At 34.9% G+C, this 20,714-nt stretch overlaps 1 protein-coding gene across 9 annotated transcripts; it reads right to left on the bottom strand.

Moving 5' to 3' along the window:
- Positions 1 to 373: 373 nt before the first annotated feature.
- On the bottom strand, positions 374 to 14,616 carry LOC107830515 (MADS-box protein SVP-like). Of its 9 annotated transcripts, none has more exons than XM_075217415.1 (9): positions 14,458 to 14,616; positions 13,701 to 13,890; positions 9,763 to 9,847; positions 9,592 to 9,653; positions 8,076 to 8,175; positions 7,941 to 7,973; positions 1,369 to 1,416; positions 1,150 to 1,280; positions 374 to 748 (listed from the first exon to the last, which is right to left on the bottom strand). In XM_075217415.1, the coding sequence occupies exons 2-9, from the start codon at positions 13,880 to 13,882 to the stop codon at positions 730 to 732; spliced, it is 660 nt and encodes a 219-aa protein (XP_075073516.1). In that variant the 5' UTR covers positions 13,883 to 13,890; positions 14,458 to 14,616; the 3' UTR covers positions 374 to 729. The 9 variants fall into 9 exon arrangements, with proteins under 9 accessions (XP_075073516.1, XP_016513611.1, XP_075073515.1 ...); XM_016658125.2 differs by having other exon boundaries at positions 7,941 to 7,982; positions 14,458 to 14,614; XM_075217414.1 differs by having other exon boundaries at positions 1,150 to 1,283; positions 14,458 to 14,611.
- Positions 14,617 to 20,714: the final 6,098 nt, after the last annotated feature.

The raw sequence follows: 20,714 nt of genomic DNA, 5'->3' as shown, positions 1-20,714 counted from the left end.
ATAATTAAGTAATTGATATATTTATGTCTGATCAATAACAAAGAAAAAAAAAATCAACTTACAGCAATTTCATTTCAACTGTATGCACTATGGAGCTACACTTCAAAAATGGCTGCTTATAGTTGTGCATTTAGGTTATATACTTTCTACAAGTGATTTTAAATAAATTTTCAATGGGCAATATTATGTTATCGAGTCAAACACTTGTGAAGTAGATATCTTTATTCTACATTTTGATCAATATGAATTCTAATTAGCTGCAATCAAACATTCGACAAATTCGTAAATATATTTAACTTTACTCTTACTTTTTTTTTGGGGGGTGGGGTGGCGGGGTTGGGGGTGGGGGGCATTTACCTTTCTGCCCAGTCAATAATACCGAATTACAAAGTGCTTCCATAAGAGATGTCCTAAATACAAATATATATTTATATATACACGAACTAGCCAATTCAAGGCATCACGTGACCTTGCAAAGTAAGATGATATAGTACGTATGATTGAATAGAATATCAACAGATAGACGATAGTACCTATATATAGCTCTAGCCACATCTGCTGGAAACAACATTCTCATTAGACTGTTGACCCCTCCTCGATTAATCCCAAAGTTTTTCGAGGTCTGGTCAACTGGTCTAATCAATTTATATATTTCATTAGATGATGCATCAATAGAGAGTTACCCTTTCTTCTTTCAGTAACTATATATCTTCAGTTCACAAACCAAGCTCAATAAGGAATAGGCAAGCTGCAAACGTTCAGCAAATTATAAATGAGTATAACGTATGACACATGAAAAGTGTTCAGTTGGCGGTTTGGAATTCGGTAAGATATATACGTATATGTGTGTATATATATATATATGCTCCTTCCTTTCCATTTTGCTTGGCATTATTTCCTTATAATAGTCCGTTCCAAAAAGAAATGATGCATTTATATGAGTATTTTCTTAAAGAGAAGTTTCTATAGTCACATAAATATTATTGACATGTTTAAGACCACAAGTTTAAAAAGTCTTTTTCGCCACACAAGTATTATGATATATCTAAGGCCACAAATTTCAAAAGTTTTTCATTTCTTTTTTATATTTCGTGTTAAGTCAAATTATGCCAGATGAATAGGAACGGAGGGAGCAGTACTTTTACATACCCTAACTTGAGGCTAGTAACTGAGTCAATGTAATCGAGATGACCATTGACTAAGCTGTGATTGGTCGTGATGGAGTCTGCGGAATGTCCTCCCTCAATTGCATTATGGCCCTCAACTTCATTCAATCTTGCCTGCTGCATGCCACAGATTTAATGATTTAGTACTCATAGAGAAGTAAGGGAACTTGTCACAAAAAGAAGATAATAATGCAGATTTTACTTCTGATTGCTTTTTCAACTGGGAATTCTCTTCTTGTAGTTGAGCTTCCTGCATATCAAAAGCTACATATAAGGTGATAAAAGATGTTACTAAACATCAGCCCTCAGTGCGCTTAAGCTAGTAAATCTCAGGAATAATAGAATTCCTGAGATTGGATTTCACTGTTTGGCGAATAGATTCTCCCATCAAGGAAAATTTAGAAGGTCAGAAAAATGAATTAAAAAGAAAAAAAAAACTTTCAATAACCTAAAAAGCCGTGTTTGTTTTCAAAAACAAACCGAAATTCAAAGCAAAATTGTCTTCCAGCAACCAAAGACAATCCAAGGTAGGTTATCAGAGCAACCATGATAAATTTAAGGTTCTCCGTTTTTTCTCATAATCTCAACACATAAGTTACCTATAAATTATACTCCATTGTTTTCCGAAAACCTGATATTTCAAAGACCAAATTCAAACTTCATTCAATATTGTTAGAATTGTGTTTGAGGGTGAGCTTGAATTTCGATGTGGAGCTCCAATGGAGTCCTTCTAAAGAGTTCTGTGAGAGGGAGCTCTAAGAGAGAGTAAGAATTGGGAAAGTGAAAAGATCAATTCTTTTCACAATACAGTAAAAAGTATATACATGTATAGTACTAGGAAAATACAACTAATGCTGAGTTGGCTAAGTTGGCCCACTAATTAGCCAACTAACTCCACTAACTATCATTACATATAAAAATATAACTATACAAGTCTTAACACCCCTTCAAGTTGAAGGTATTGTAAACACAACCAACTTGCCCATATCACTATGACATCGTTTGGTAGAGTGTGTTAGAGAAAATAATGCATGCATTAGCTTTGTGTATTAGTAATGTTTTGTTTGGTACACTTTTTTAACCTATGTATAACTAATACAAGCATTAGTTATACACTCTATTTGGTATTATCATATGTATAGCTAATGCGTAGAAAACCATGACATTAGCTATATAAAGGCTATTAATGCATGCATTAGCATGGTTAAAAATAAAATTATCCTTAAAGTCCCTTAAGTTAAAGAATATGGAGGGCATTTTTGTAAACAATAAAATTTCTTAAAAATTATGTAATGCATTTTAATTTTTAATACACCACACCAAACAATGCATAAGAAATAATCTTTGTATAACTATACTTGCATTACTAAACCATGCATTATTAACCCCTGCATTACTAATGCACCTTATTTAGTATTATTCTTATACGCCCTACCAAACGACCCCTATATGTTTTACTCCTGTTAGAGCCTTGGTGAGAACATCAGTCAACTGATTCTCTGTTACCACATGGTAGAGTGAAATAAGCCCTTCTTGCAGCTTGCTTCTGGCAAAATGACAGTCCACTTCTGTGTGTTTAGTCCGCTCATGAAATACAGGGTTTCTTGCTATGTGTAAAGCTGATTGGCTATCACAAAACACTTCTACAGGTTTAGCAAAAGGCACAGTAAGTTCTTCAAGTAATCTGCACAGCCACACCAACTCCCCTACAACTTTTCTGAGTACCTTGTATTCTGCTTCTGCTGATGACAGTGAAATGGTCTCCTTTTTCTTGGATTTCCAGCATACAGGGCTGGTTCCTAATAGAACTATGTATCCACTCACTGACTTCCTTGAGTATGAGCAAGCGGCGTAATCAGAGCCATAATAAACTTTAATGTTGCAGTTTGGATCATGTGACATAAAGATTCCCATGGTGGGATCACCCTTCAAGTATCTAAGCAAGTGAAAAGCTGCTTTCAAGTGGGGTTCTCTTGGATTTTGCATGAATTGGCTAAGGTGTTGTACGCTATAGTCTATGTCCATCCTTGTGTTAGTGAGAAAATTCGACTTTCCAACTAGTTTTTGTAATAAGTAGGATCAGTTAATGCAGTTTCTTCTTTATCTTTCAACTTCACTATTGGATCAAGTGGTGACGGAAGGCTACTATAATCCATACAGTTGTACTCCTTCAGCAGATCAATCACAAACTTTCTTTGTGAGATTATAACTCCATCAGCTTTATAGAGTATCTCCAGCCCTAAAAAATTATGCAGCTTACCCAAGTCTTTGATGCTGAAGTTGTCATGTAGGAATGTTTTGAGCTCCTTTATCTCCTTTTTGTTTGTTCCTGTCAGGATGACATCATCTACTTACACTGCCACATATACTATTGAATTAGATGTTTTCTTATAGAAAAGTGAGTAATCATACATAGAATGAGTGTATCCTTTACAACACAGTGCTTCACTCAGTTTGGCATACCACTGTCTACTTGCTTGCTTAAGGCCATATAAGGACTTCTTGAGCTTACATACCAGATTTCCAATATCTACTACTAAGCATTGTGGCACTTCCATATATACCTCTTCATGGAGGTCCCCGTGAAGGAAGACATTATTCACATCTAACTGGAATATGTCCCAGCCTTTCTTGACTATAGCAGCTATGAAAGCTCTTAATGTTGTGATTTTCACCACATGACTGAATGTTTCTGTGTAATCAATTCCAACTGGCTGGGTATAGCACTTTACCATGAACTTAGCCTTGAACTTTTCTATGCTACCATCTGCTTATATTTCACTTTATACACCCACTTACACCCTATGGCTTGTTTCCCAACTGTAGTGGTACTAGCTCTCAGGTGTTATTGGTATGAAATATTTCAAATTCTTCTGTCATGGCTGCTTGCCAGGCAGGATTCACAACTGCTTCCTCATATGAATTAGGCTCTTTATCACTGCAAATGTTTTTCACAAGGTACCAACTATCCTAGTTCAGATCCTTAGCAGATATGTGATTGTGGGGAGAAGATAAGGCATGGAGAGAAAAAGGTGCATTGGTTTGGTTATTAATATTGCAAACATTGGTATTTGGTTTCAGCTAGGGTAATTTAAGGACATAATCCTTTAAGTATGTGGGAACTTTAAGCGTTCTATGAGATTGTCTTGGTTGTAAAATATGATCAGGTGAGGTATTCCCTATAGGTCTTATTGGTGAATTATTTTGTGAGTCTTCTGGAACAGGTGAATCTACATTATTGGGAGAATGTGGTGAAAGAGATGGATCATATGACAAATGTGGATGTGTGACATTTGGAACCCCTTGATCATTTGGCTCACTAGTTTGAGTCTGTTTATTATCACTAGACACATAATAAATAAAAGGAATGTAGTTGAGAACAGAGGAAAAGGAAACAGTATCCTTAGACATACTAAAAGGAAAGATATTTTCATTGAACACTACATCTCTAGATACATGTGTTTTCTTAGTGGCCAGACTGAGAACTTTGTACCTCTTTACCCCAAAAGGATATCCAACAAAAACATGTGGAGTGGTTTACGGTTCAAATTTATCTTTGTGGACCTTGGGTACTGTAGGATAGCACATGCAACCAAAACTCCTCATATGAGAGTAAGTGGGTTTTCTGTTGTATAGTAGTTCATACAATGACTTGCCCTTGGAATGAGAAGAGGGTAGTCTATTTATTATATAAGTTGCACACAAGATGAAATCACCCCAATATCTTAGAGGCAATTTTGACTGAAATAAGAGGGTTCTGGCAGTTTTTAACAAGTATCTATATTTTCTTTCTACTATGCCATTTTGTTGTGGTGTATAAGGACATGTCTTTTGGTAGGTGATCCCTTTAGAAAGGAAAAAGTGATTTGCTTCTGTGTTATTAAACTCTAGACCATTGTCTGATCTTATAGATTGGATAGTGGTGTTGAATTGGTTTTCAATAATTGATACAAAGTTCTTGATGACACGTAGGGCATTACTTTTGATGGTTAATAGGTGGGTCCAGCTGGGCCTACTATAATCATCCACCATGGAAATGAAATATCTGAAGTCATCATAAATTGACATATGGTAAGGACCCCAGGGATCAAGATGAAGTAGTTGAAAATTTCTGGTGGAATTGGTGGATTTTTTCTGGAAATGGCAACCTCCCATGTCTTGCCGTTGGCCAGACAGAGCAGGTAAAGGGTTATTTTGGTGAGAAAGATGCTGGAATACCGCACATTTTCCTCATCTTGGCAAAGGGTACATGATCCAGCCTGTTATGCCACAACAAATTTATATCATCACTTGAAGAGATAGAAGGACTGATGCTATTCACAATGGGGAATTGCACTTTATTATTTTGAGGGCATGCTGAATGAGATGTTGTATTTACAACTGAATGAGATGTGCAATTATCCCTAAACAATGAGCTATTTACAGTGGAATGATGAAAACAGTGTAAGTTGTGTGTGCAACAAGTGAAAGAAACAGATCAAGCAATAGAACTATTTACTGTTGATTCTGAATGGTTGTTCCTAAGACACCTTGGGCAGAAAAGATATAGGCCGATCACTGGCTTTACTAATTTCCAGAGGCCTCTTTATTGAAGGGGCCTGCAGAAGACAAATGTTATTAGTAAAGGCAACAATGTTGTGAGGGGTTGAACTGGTTAATGAATGAATTGATATGATGCTATATTTGAATGAAGGTATATACATGACTTTATGCAAAATGATCTTGGGAAATAATGTCACACTTCCAATTTGTGTTACTTTTACCTTATATCCATTTGGAAGAACTACTAATAAGGGATATGGTAGGATTACAATGTTGGTTAGCAAAGATATATTGAAGGTCATGTGATTAGAGACTCATGAATCTAATATCCAAAAGTCGGTTTTTGAAGCATTCATAGGACAATTTGCCAAAATCAATAGAAGAAGTACATACTATTATAACTGCAAAGTTCACAACACTATTGACATAGTTTGTGCAGCTGGAACTCTCTCCTCTTGTTCCAATCTGAAATTGTTGCAGCAAATTCAGGATCTGTCCATATTGTTCCTTAGAAAGGTTGATTTGCCCAACCTTACCATCTTCTGATCCATTCTTTCCAGCTAGCATTGCTTCAGAAGAAGTCCTTTGCACACTGACTACTATTCTCCTTCCTTTGTTGAACCTTGCAGCTTGATTCGTGTTCTGCACTGCATTTGAATTTTGAGTGTGTGAACTTCCAAAGCTCTAAGGGTACCCGTATAGTTCGTAGCATTTGTCCTTCACATGCCCTGATCTCTTACAGCAGTCACAAAATGGTCGAGGCCTATTGCCTCCAGTGAAATTGTTATTTGCAGAGTAGTTTATTCTGTAGGAACAAGATTTTAATGTGTTGACATTTAGGGAAGCAGACTCAAAGAGCATTTGGTTATTTGGTTTGATCTCTCTCTGCTTCTCATCCTGAATGAGCAGTGAAAAAGCATGTGCAAGAGTTGGGAGCAGATTCATCACAAGAATGCTTTCACGTACAATAGTGTAGACCTCATTAAGTCCCATAAGGAACTGTATCAATCTCCTGTCCAGCTCGGCCTTGTGCATGTTTTCCTTGGCACCACCGGTATAGGTACAACTGCAGTGAGTCTTCTTAATCAAATTATTCAGCTCTTCCTAGAGCTTTTTCAGCTTAGTGTAATAACCTGTAATGTCTAGCACGCCTTGAGACGTGTCATTTATCTCCTTTTGGACTTGGTACAGCCTATCACCATTAGTTTGCTCATGGCGATCCTCCAATTCTCTCCACAATTCAACAGTATTATAAGCATACTCCACACTATCCGTAATGTCTTTGGAGAGTGAATTTAGAATCCAAGACGTCACCATGTCGTTGCATCGCTCCCACTGTCGAAACCTCTGAGATTGAGGATCTGGTGATTTACACTCTCCACTTATAAATCCTAACTTTTTTTTGACGGACAGACCTCGGATAACACTACGTCTCCAAGATCTATATCCAATTCCACTGAAAGGAACTGAGACGAGCATTGCTCTAGGATTGTCTGATGGATGTAGGTACGGTGGATCACTTGGATCTATTCCGGTGCTCGCTGCAGCGGCAATACTGGTATCACCAACAGATGTATCTTCATGATCTAATACAACCATGAGTAGATGAATTTGTTGCATACACACTAATTTCAGGTAAAACTTGAAGAATTAGTTGCCAATTTTGCGATTCGAACAAATTAGGGCAAATGTCGGTCGAACTATAGAGATAGGTTCAGAAGAAAGAAAGGAGTGGGCTAAATTGAGAGAGACGATAGCGGATTGTCGAGCATGAGCTTCCTTGCTCTGATACCATGTTAGAACTGTGTTTGAGGGTGAGCTTGAAGCTTGATCTGGAGCTCCAATGGAGTCCTTCTAGAGAGTTATGTGAGAGGGAGCTGTAAGAGAGAGAGTCGGAATTGGGAAAGTGAAAAGCTCACTTCTTTTCTCAATACAGTATAAAGTATATATATGTATAATACTAGAAAAATACAACTAATGGTGAGCTGGCTAAGTTGGCCCACTAATTAGTTAACTAACTCCACTAACTATACAACTAACTATCATTACATATAAAAATATAATTATACAAGTCTTAACAAATATTATCCATGATAAAATAAGAAAATATCCTTCTTTTATTTAAGTAAGCAGCCTTGTGACCTGAGTTTTGCTTATAGTCCTACCTTGTAAAGAAAATATCCTAATTAAGAAATTAACAGAATCGAATGAAAAGTAGAGAAGTACTCTTGCCTTTTTCTTGAGGGAGCTGATCTCTCTCATAAACTTTTCACCGTGAAAGGCACAAAAATCCCAAAGTTAATGGAATCAACGTATGTTGTAGGACCAATCTCATTAGTGCAAAAGGAGGGGAAGTAACTATAGGACCTTAATTTTCATGACACGACTTATTCCTCCCTCGACTATTTTCTCCAATTTCATTAATTCCTCCAAGCCAAGTCCTTGCAGCTCTTCTCCATTAAGTTGCCTAGCATAATAAGTCATTTGCATTTTCATATAACTACAATTAGGTAAACTTTGGCAGCAGTAAGATATATCTAATGGCGATGGTTCTTACTATTGGAATATATTTGAGACGGAAATACTTATTAGTAGAACTCTTAACCAATGATAATAAGAGGCAACAACGCCAAAAAAAAAAAAAAAAAAGATATATAGATTTTTGGATGTAAAAAGTATGTTCAAGGCACGCTATGAAAGGTGTTTGTTCTGTTCATATTAGTTTTCCGTCACTACTATAGTGCAAGAGCAAGGTGACGTCGTACTCCCAAGACACAACAAATTACTTAGCTAGCGTTTGACAATAGGTTTTTAAATTTATTTTGACCAATTTAATTTGGGTGAAGTTTGGTTTGAAGATGAAAATGTGTTTGGACATCAGTTTTCAAAACATGCTTCACTTTTTAAAAAAACAAACATGAAACATGGAACATGACTTATATCCACAAGTTCTAAAAACTATCACAAATACCCAATAATACCTTCATCAATAACATTCATTATCATTATCACAAATCATAGTCCTGAACATAAATAAATTTGACACAAAATTATCATTTTTATAACGAACTACATAATACACTATCAGATGACCGAGAAGACGAAGTAGCATTATTACAAAATAATAAATGGTGACCTCTTTTATAAAATACAAAAATTTGGGACAATTTTTGAAATTTTTAAAAATGTAATAGTAAAATTTTGGGTCAGAACTAGCTTTTGAACTGGTTTTGGGATTTGGGTTTTGAGATTTAAGAATTTGCCAAAACATGAATAAAATTTATGAACAAACATATATTTTTCAAAATAAATTTGGAAAAAAATTGGCAAATCTTCAATTGTTTTCTAGAAATCAGAGTGAGAGAAGAAAAGGGACTCTGGAAGGGAGTGAAAAGATGAAGTGCTAAAAGATGACGATTTCAGGATTTTGTAGATTATGTGGGGGTTTGGACATAAGAATTGTAAAATTCCAAAAAAAAAAATTCAAGTGAAAATGATATTTGAAATTTAGAGTTGTTTTTGAATAAGAATATAATTTTGGGTTTTTTTTTTGTGAGTGATCTGAATTTTGGAGTTTTTGAAATTTTCGAAAAATTTCAGAATTCATGTTCAAGTAAAAAATTGAAAATTCTATGGCCAAACACTAATTTCGAAAAAAAAGTGAAAAGAATTTTATGTCCAATCGGGCTCTATATTTTCTTGGTGGTAAGATAGGATATATTCATAGAGAGTGAAACATATAAACATAACCTTCTATAAAGTCCGAATACACCTCTTCATTAACGTATTGTGTGACCAACAATAATCAGATAATCTTTTCAGAAAATATTGTGCATTTTCAATAAAAAGCATAATTAAGTATGAATTAAAAACTAACAATTACCTCAACTCCCGGTTCTTCTCCGCAAATTCCCTACTAAGAATTCCATAGTTTTTCTTCTCGCTCTGGAAAATGCAATATTTGCTTCTTTTTAGTAAAGCTAGATCGAAATTAAGCTCAACAAGATTATTGTCACTAGAAGATATCAGAGTAGCAGATACAATAATATTTTACCTGAAGGTTAAAAGATTGCAGTTGGTCTGGACTATCCATATCCCTGTCTGAGTGCACCTTGTGCTTGTCAATCAGTTGCATCATACTGTGCAAGGATATATGACAATAATATATAGACAATCAACTTCTTAAAGTAGAGAAGATCACATATACATGAATAATTAGATTCGACTCTCATAAACCTAGGAATCGAAGTGTATATGCGAATATTTAGATTAGTAACGATGGAGAGTGTGGTCATTGCATATACCACAAAGGAAAATAGACATTTAAGCATCTAGTACCTAAGAATGCTTGAAAAATAAATGAGAAAAAACTAAAAAAAAAAAAAGGTACTATATAGCTTAAAAAGTTTTCTAATTTGGATATATCCTACTCAAAACTCACTAGATCATTAATTCAGATTCGTGTAGTATATATAGGCCCATTAAAGGGGAAGCAATCGTGTAAGTGACATGATTATGTAAATCATTTAGTACCTTTTGCATATAAAAGACAACCCCATTAGCAATATCCTATTTTATACACCCTCTATTTTAATTTATTTTATCTTTTTTAGTATACGAGGATCAAATTGACTAATTTTTATTGTGAATTCGGACATAGATTCTTTAAGTTTGAATAAAATTTACATATTTAAAAACTACATAAAAAGCACTATAAGTCATAACAGTTAATAATTCAATATCTAAAAACTATGGTTAAAAAAAATCTTGTTTGATTCCCCAAATAGTAATAGGTTCATTCCTTTTGAACCGGAGAAAATACAGCTTTTTTATATCATATAATTTACTTTATTTTTATAACATGAGAATCTTAAGATGAACGTTTTTTATCGTTTTCTGTACTAATTTTTATGATCTGGAAATAATTTGAATCTCTATTTTCCCTTTTAAACGTTGATAACATCTAAGTTTCACTTTAATCTATTGCTGATTTGATTAATTCTTTTTAAGGGAAATATCAAGCTTTCAATCTCTAGAGGTTTTCTGAATTCCTATTGTTTTTTTCTGAATTACTTGTGAGTCGTGATCATATATACTAATATAGGTTGCCGAGAGGGTCTATTCGTGAGGTCTAGGGTTAATTAATCATCCATCTTCCACATTTAAGGCGCAATACTAACTTGGCTATTTGTTTAATTAAAAGAGATACGCTTAGTGAAGAAGATTATACGGCTAGACCTATCTATAACAGTCATCTTTTAAAACAGAGCTTCACTATAACAGCTAAGTTTTCTTTGTAATTAATTTTTCATGTTATGTTATAATACATGTTTTATATAACACTTTACTATAGCAGCAAGTCTGCTATAGAAAGATTTGACCGTATATAGTGGTCGGGGGTAATTGAGAGATGCGCCTATAATATAGAAGCTAATTAGATAAAGTTGATTTGAAACTTAAGGCATTTCGATTCCTTAATTGTTAAAATCAAAGAAGTACTTCTAGTTAAGAAAGCTGTAAGTTGTAACAGTTGAATGTAATCAAGGAAGGAAGAAAATTGAACACCATAGGTTAGTCATACTAACAGGTGGGGTGTAGACTCAACTCATTAAACCAACTTATTTATATCCTTTAACCATCATTTGTGTCTTGAAACTAAATTCTTAGTTTGCTTTATTTCATAGGGTTACATTCATTCCTCAACTTTTTGATTTCTCAAATAATAAATAATTCAATGATGATCCCAAATACTACGCAAAATCGAAACCTAATCCTCACGGAATCAGCAGTTTCTGTACTATATCAAATGGGAAGATACATAATAACATACAGAGAGCACAAAATTATTGTGTAAAATTTTTAAATTTTGTATTGGATGCGGAACACAGTTTGCCATGGGTATAGAGTATACTTATCTGTGTGTAACTTCTGTACACTAAACATGTAAAAAGACAAAAAAAAACTTTACATTATTAGGTGACTGGAAAGTCTACATATAATCATCTATGGTAAGCATAAATTGATGGTTCTTGAAAGGGATTGTTACACAAATAGCAGGCTAGATTCACTGTTTACTTTATAAGCAGAAGAGACTCCGGTTCCCATGATATATATATATATATATATATATATATATATATATATATATATATATATATATATATATATATTGAATAATTTTAGTGTAAATTCAAATAAGATTTTTAAAATAAATCTTACATATTTAAAAACTATATAAAAAGCTTGTTTAACTCCCCAAATAGTAAAAGTTCATTCTTTTTGAAAAGGAGGGAGTTTGATAGAATTTTGTAGGGGTTCCAACCTATGTTGTGCGGACTTTCTAAAATATTATTCCATCCATGTCGGATCCTCCAAAAATACATTATTTTTAAAGAATACGACTTCTGGAGGATCCGACTCACATCCGACAATATTTCTAAAGAGTGCGAGCAACAAAGATTCCAAATAAAATTGTTTTGAAAGTTCCATCTATCAATCAACTATGAAAGGGACAAGTGCCCTTAACTTTCTTGCTAGAGAGTGGTGACAATATAATTAGCACCAAGAAGCCCCTTTGCCAATTCTGAACGCATCTAAATGAAGGTCACCCAAAATTAATCGAACACATATGCCAACTCGCTCTTTGTCAACCCACCGCCTCTTCCTAACAGTTGCCCTCGCCTAGATCTGAAGTATTTTCACCATCATTATGTTTTCTTTTCTCCGAAATCTAGATATATGAAGCTTCATTTTTGCGGTTTAATGCATAGATCATTGAATTGTTAATAGCTTTAAGTTGGACTGATGATATCAACATCTAATTATCATTATATGGACATACATTGACAGTGCAATGTTAAAGACTATCACAGTACTGTGCACACATAGATTATCTTAGACAAGAATCTTAAATTATCTGATACATTCACGACAACAATGCTACTTTTGTCACAAAAGGTATACTTCCAACTTCTAATATGCAACCCCTCAAAACTAAACATAAGGAAGAAATTCTGAAAACAAAAGAAGGATTAATTCATAGTCGAGGAGCAAAACTATGTATTTTGTCATATTTTTTTTTTTTTGGGTATAAAAGATGACTTGCATAAATTAAAAGTTACTAAAGAATGAAACTCTTACAAATGATCATATGTGTTAATTTTATACAGACGTATAGAACTTAAGCATTCTTAGTTCTCCTACCATAGTCATGAGTATTAACATATGTGTTCTTAAAGAAGTAGTTTTCTCTCTCAGTTCCCAAATTTGAGGACCCCGCTTGCATTATTTTGAAGGATATTTTTTGGATCTTTATTATATGTGTCATATTTTAAAATGAAGATTCAAGTACAAATCTCTGAAAGATACCGTACGGTAAAAATGAAAAAAGAAACAGCATTTTCTTATACATTCATAACCAATTTGTTAGTATTACACTAATATTATTACATAAAATTTCGATAAAGATAACAATCTCTTTTGTAATAATGATAACGAGTGTAGGACAGTCAAATGTAATGAGAAACTTTAATAACCTGGAAATATTTCCAGTCACTAGTTGTACTGCTTATTAATTACAAAAAGAAGCATTGCAGCCGAGTTAAAGCAAAATATTATGTTAACATCAAATATAGAATTATCAATCTTAATACTGCTAACTTTTACGGTTTTCCCCAAGGCGTGGAACTCTCCATATATAAATCTGATGGACAAGAAAAGTAAGAGATTTTCTTGGACAAGATGGATATCTGACACGCAAGTCATGGGCTTTTTTAAACTCCAAAAAATAACATCCTTTCATCAATTAGTGAACGAACCAAGTACTGGGGCGAGGTAGTTCATTGGTAAGTACCATTTATTTGAAGTATAGTTCATTCTTAATTCTTATGTATATTCAAATTGGATGAAGTACGTACTCATCCTTGGAATTCCAAGAAAATCTACCGTAACAAGTAATTGAAAAAAAAGCTGAGAAAGAAAGAGAAATTATACCTGGAGCTTGAATATTCAAAAAGTTTTCCAGTAGCAGAGAAAACGATGAGGCCAATATCAGCATCACAAAGAGTGGAGAGCTCCTGAGCTTTCTTGAAAAGCCCTCTTCTTCTCTTTGAGAAAGTCACCTGCCTTGCTGTCAAGTTGTCAATCTTCTTGATCTGAATCTTTTGTCTCACCATTTTCACCTCTATACACCATTATCATTGCACAAAGTCAAAGATTGAAGTAATAGTAGGTCTAATATATAAATAATTAAGATGTAGAAATCTAAGTGTGAAGTCGAGAAAAGGATCTTATAAATAAGAAAACCTAGCCAGTCATTCTCCAAATTTGACTACAGTCGACACAAGAATCTTTTTTTAGTTTTATATATTAAAATATAGAGGAAATTAATTTTCAGAATGTTTGTACCTCTTATCATGGACAAGGAGTTAAAAAAGAACTAGTGAACCAACCATTTATAGAAAAATAAATAGAGCATAGTACAACTAAAGAGAATCCATTAACCCTAGAATTAAACAGCAAGAGAGATAAGGGAAATTAAAGAACCTGAAATTCCAAGAAGGGAGCTCAAAAAAAGAAAATAGAGGAGATCCAGAAATTAAAAGATGATCTACTACAAAATCAGAAAATAAGATAACTAGAAGAAGTGAATTAACTTAAAAAAGAAATAAAACGAAAAAGATGATGGAGATTTATAACCTAAAAATGAGAGAGGAAGAAGGGAATGGAGAGGAGATCTTGAAGTTATTACCTTTACTAGGATAGTATAATTAAGGTTTTGGTTAGAGTGCAGCTCTTCTAAAAATACACACCACACAGGAACAGTTTAGACCAATGGTATATGGAGAGAGAATAATGAAGATGATAAATGAGAAAGAGACTCATAAAAGAGAGAGCTCAGTCTTTTTCTTTTCTATTCTTTACTTTTCTTCTTAGTTTTTTTCCTTTTTGCTTGCCCTTATGGGTGAAATGAGTTTCCTATCATATTCCTTATAGCCAAAAACCCTTCCAAATTCTATATATGGCCAAACAGAGTTGCTACTAATTTTCTTTCACTTTCCTCTATTAGTAATATGGTAATCATAAATCATTTCCTGAAATTCACTTCCTTCCTTTCTTTTTTTGGTAACTTGATGAAAAAAGAGATTCTTCGGCATGTTTGTTTTAATATAACACAAATTAATGGAATATAGGTGAAAAAATATTTTAAAAGAAAAATACAAAAATTTAAATTTTAATTAGTTAAATGAAATAAAATTTCTTTAAAAAGTTATGAAAGTGATATCAAACGATATTATTAGTGAAATTATACCAAACATTTGGGACTTAGTGAGCGTTTGGACATAAGAATCGTAAAATTTTGAAAAAAAAGTGAAATTCTTTTTCAAGTGAAGGTATTTGAAAATTAAAGTTGTATTTGGACATGAATATAATTTTGGGTTGTTTTTGAATTTTTACAAGTGATATTGAGTGAAAAAATTTGAAAAATAACTTTTTGGAGTTTTTCAATTCGAAAATTTCCAATTCATATTCAAGTGAAAATTAAAAAATTTATAACCAAACACGAATTTCAAAAAAAAAGTAACAAAAAAACAAAAAAAATAAAAAGATTCTCATAGTTTTATACAACCATAATTTTCTCCCAAAATGATTTCTCAAAAACTTATTGAAAAATGAGAGACTTTGTTATTATTAAAAGTAAAAATAATAGGAATAGTAGTAGTACTAGAAAAGAGTAGTTAGATGTGTGTGGAAGTGGGGAAACTTTACCGTACCAGGTGAATGGTGACAGGTGACTGAGGAGCCATATCATAACACAGAAATTATGACTTTATTGTACCCTCGTATTGTTCCCCACTCTTACCTCTTTCTTTCTCATTCTTCAACTTCTTACAACCCACGCACCTCTATTTCCTGCATATATGAGCGGTAGTTTTCGTACTTTTTAGATTAATGGAGCTGACTTCATAACCACTCGCTCTACTTACTGCTCCATCTCCCCAAAAATTAGAGCGGAAAATGTCCAAATATACCTACCCGGAAAACAAGTTATATCATAATTAATTATTTTTGAAATAGTTGTTCCATCATCCCATATAAATAAAATATATTACAATTCCGAAATAATTAATTTTAAGATTAGTTATACCATAATTTTATTCTAATCAAACATCGCACAAACTCATCTCAAATTTAATCTCGGGATTAATTATTCATTATCCCTCGTGTCAAATGAGCCTTTAAGGTTAAGTTGTTTTATATTTGCCTTCCGTTTATCTATCAGTCCATGAAATGTCGCTCCATCATCGCAAATATGCCCATGTCATTATGAATTTCTACCTGAAAAAATTAGTCTTATTTGATGATACGATTGATGTCACACCAAATAGCATTTTATTTTGTCTTTTTCATTTATCTATGAGTATATTTTTACATTTTTAACTGTTTAGGGGATGTTCAAATGATTGCATAAGCGGATATATAAACCATATTCGATAGCTTAGGGGTAAATTTACATCTTTTGTTTGTCTACGTTGCTCCACCACGGCAAATATCAGATAATAGATGGACTACCATTAAAGGGAGAGGCATACTCAAGGGCGGAGCCACAATATTGGTTGCGGGTTCGATCGAAACCAGTAATTTTTGTTTAAATTATGTATTTGTATTAAAAAAATACAATAAATAAATACCAATTATTAATTTAAAACCCAGTAACTTAAAAAAAATTATAATCCCAAATCTATAAGGTTCAAATCCTAGTTTCACCTTTGGGCATACTTGAGATGAAAGATACGATTTTCCTGAATCAATGGGCATACTTGAGATGAAAGATACGATTTTCCTGAATCAAAATATAAACAGTGGTCAAATGTAATAAGACAATCAAATACTTTGGAGGTAAATTTAATAATGAGATTCACAGATTAACGATCGACATACTTAATATTTTCATATAGGTTGAGACACCAAGTTTTTAATTTAAAGTTTTAAAACTAATAAAGTTATATGTTACATCACAATCTTTATACTCCATCTATTTCAATTTATATGAATTTATTTCCTTTTTAGCAAGTTTCAAAACAAATGAATCTTTTCCTAATTGTATGACCTAAAAAATATTTTTTGATTTTATACAATTAATTTACTAAAAAATCGGGGTTAATCACAACCAACAGATCAATATTCAAGGACATATCTAGTGTTTTATGATAAATATGTTAAAGTGCAACACCAAAGAAGATAACTTTTGATAATAAATTAAAGAAGCAATAAAGATCTAGAAGTGTAAAGGGTAGCAGTAAATAAAAATAAATGACTTCTAAATAGTAAATGTGATAAAGACAACCTGACAAAGATGAGATTTTCCGATGTCTTTCTGAGAATGATGGATGATGATGAGCAACTTTGTATTCCAATCCTTCTTGGATCGGGTGAGAGGGATAAAAGAAATAAAGTATATAATAAAGTGAGAATCTTGTACAGAGAATGTTGATGAAATTCTTTACAAAAAGTTCAATGCCTTTTCCGATCTACATCCCTTCATACTTATAAGAGAACATGTGCGTCAAAACCCTAGTTAGTATAACAAAAAGGAATATCCATTAGAATATTCTATAGGAAACCTAAAACTGGTCGTCACTTCGTATCGAAGGCGGATGCTCATCCTCGTCTTCGTTTTCTGTTAAACTATTTGGACCTTCGACAATGATTTATCCTCCACACCTTACCTCGACCTTTTGGAGTTAGGTTGACACGTCACAACCTTCAGAGGCTATATTGACGTTGATTGGATCAAACACATAAAATAAATTTTTTGCCCATACAGTTAGTCCATCCACTTGTTGTAGTCGTCCTCAGGGATGGGATTGATAAGTGGATAATAACGGTCGTGGTCGTCGTCAAAGGCGAATGACGTGGAATTTTGAGAGCCACACATTTCATACTCTTGTCATCTTAATTTTTTCGAGTGACCTTTGGAAAGAGCCTGTCGTGGATAAGATGTGATGTCATTCGTCATGATGACGTCTGTTCTCGATGCGTCGCATCAGAACACGCATATCTTGTGGATTGGCTCTGCCGTTTCAACTGGAGCTGCCATTATGATGAGTTGCTTCGAATCCCAAGGTTTGTCCTTTACAAAAAGGGGGATGACCACTGTTATTTGAATCTTTTCTTCACTTTCGCTACTAGAATTATCTTTGCTTTCTCTAAATTTTGTTTTCTTGCCTACCATTCTCTAAAGCTTCCTCCTATTTTCTCAACTATTTCCTTCCCTAAACTCCATATATATCTGCAAACATGCCTAGCTCCCCTTCCGGCGTCCATGATAGAGGTGTTCCTAATGTGAATGAAGAGGTTCTGGCCACTCCATTAGCTATTGTGGCCCCTTTCCGTGGGGAAGATGCTACCGCCTCCTTTGAAGCGGAGGCTCTTCCCTCAGTGGAGGAGATCGCTCCTCATAACACTAGCACAAAGTCGTACTTGCATCGGCAACATGAGGCGGTGGTTGAAGTTTTTCGGTCTTCTTTAATGGCCAAGCGTTTGGAGGATTTCAAGGTCAAGTACTGCATTCCTGACCAAGTAGAGGTCATAATTGCAGGCAAGGACGAAGTGTATACTCACCATCCCCCTTTACGCCTACCCCTTCACCATCGGCTACTATTTTTCTCTTCCCCCTTTAGTAGAGGATTTCTGTCGTTATTATCGGGTCTGCCCGACCCAACTTGCACCCTTGGTTTACAAGGTGGTCAAGATGATATCTAAATTCGCTGAACTGGCCAACGTCGAGATCACTCTACGACATCTTATGCATATGTTCATGACCAACTTCTATCAGGTTACTATGTCAAACATTTGCCACCGTGGAAATAAATCTCTGGTCATTAAGACGGACGACAAGGGTAGTCGACAATTCTGGCTCGACTTCTTTTTTGTCAAGACCGAGTCTGTCGTGGCCGATATCGCAAACTTCTCAAAAGCTTGGAACCATGCACGCAAGTGTTTTTACTTATCTTCGTTCTTCCTTGTATTCGTATATTTTGACTTTGTGAATTAACTCATCTTTCTTTGCAACTACAAAGCTACTACTCGGAGCCTTCAGTTGGTGACACACCTTTCTGATTGGGTCAGGCAGGTCCTTCCCTTCACTGTAGGAATTTAAGATTGGTCGAGCTTCGTGCATAAGTACAAAGCAGCTCCCCCTCTAGCATTGTTCACACGTTTTTACAAATTCCTGAGCGTCTTTCTTCATGGCGGACCAATAGTATCCTGCCCCGTATGAGGCATCTAACAAATGATTGGTCACCGGAGTGATTGCCACAATAGTCTTTATGGACTTCCTCGACGACGCGTTGAGTCTAATTTGGTCCCAAGCACTTTGCTAAGGGCCCCCCATATGTCCTTTTATGCAATTCGTTGTTGAGATGGTTGTACCTTGCCGCTTGCATCCTCAACTTCCTAGCTTCCTTTTTATCATTTGGGAGAGCACTGTCCAATAAGTAATGTATGATGCAGTTGCGCTAGTCCCATTTTAAGTTAATGGATTTTAACTTGACGTGATCTAAGGCTGAGCTAAGGAGATGAACCAAAATTTTCTACCCAAGGGTTATGCTTTCTGTTACGCCGACCACTTTTGCTAGGCCGTCTGACTCGACATTCTGAGTTCTTGGGATTTGGTCGAGCTGGCATTCATCAAATTTGGGTAATAATTTGCAGATCTCGGTCTAGTATTTCTGCAAGTTCTGCTCTTTGATCTGGAAAGTCCTAGTAACTTGGTTGACAACGAGCTGGGAGTCGCAGCGTAGCCTTAGGCGCCTCGCTCCATATTCGAGTGTTAGCCTCAGTCTTGTAATTACGGCCTCTTACTCGACCTCATTGTTAGTCATATTTGGGAACCTTATAGATTGGAGGATTATTTTACTAGTAGGGACTTCGAGCACGAGTCCCAGTCTGGATCCACCGGCATTTGATGCGCCTTCGCTGTGTAAGACCTAGAGGCCCTATGTCAGGCTAAAAGCTTACGTGGCTCCCTTCTCTGCCTCCGCATTACCTTGGCGCTAAAGTTTGCGACAAAGTCAGTGAGTACTTTTGACTTTATGGTTACGCGAGGCTGGTAAGTGATGTCGTGCTCGCTTACCTCTATTACCCATTTGGCCAGCCTTCCCGAAAATTTGGATTTATGTAGTTTTCTCCTCAAAGGAAATGTGGTGACGATTGATATTGGATGGCATTGGAAGTATGTCCTTAGCTTTCCTTAAGCTGTGACAAGGGCCATAACTAATTTCTCGAGATGGGTACCTCGTCTCGGCGTCGATAAGTGTTTTACTGATATATTATATGGGAGATTTCGTACCTTTGACTTCTCGAACCAGGACCGCACTTACCACTACTTCTGAAATGATGAGGTAGACGAGGAGACGTTCTCCGGGTTTAAACGGGTGGCGATGACAGGTATTATTTGAGTTCCTTTAGCGTTTATTTGCACTTTGTCATCCATTCGATGTTGTTGTCCTTTTTCAGTACATTGAAGAATATGTGGCATCTTTTAGACGATCATGAGATGAACCTGGATAAGGCTATCACTCATTGGACTTTTTTTGGTAGTTAGGTGCTCTGATATCCCGTCGATGGCCTTAATTTGATATGGGTTGACTTAGATCCCGCGCTGTGATACCAGGAAACCAGAAATTTACTCGAGGTCTGATAGGAGGCAACCCTACACTACAAAGTGGTGAGAGCGGTCGAAGAAGCTTTTACCCAAGATGGTCGGGATCGAATCCACAAGGAGCTAGAATTGGGAATTGGATTCCTATCTAAACTAGAGATGCGTAGTACTCTTAATTACACTTCCAATCATCTTTTGGTTGGTTGTTACTTCTAATATTTATGCTAATGATAAGCTAAATTAAACTAAGAATGATTTCTTGTAAGGTTTTCTAAATAGTTAAAGAGTCACTAGGGAAGTGACTTTCTCCTAGGTGAATACTTGACGGGATCTAAAGCCTA

The sequence above is a fragment of the Nicotiana tabacum genome, chromosome 7, assembly GCF_000715075.1.
Source record: "Nicotiana tabacum cultivar K326 chromosome 7, ASM71507v2, whole genome shotgun sequence".
Classification (NCBI taxonomy): Eukaryota; Viridiplantae; Streptophyta; class Magnoliopsida; order Solanales; family Solanaceae; genus Nicotiana; species Nicotiana tabacum.
The sequence above is the reverse complement of the archived record's forward strand: the minus strand, read 5'-3'. Positions and strand labels throughout refer to the sequence as shown.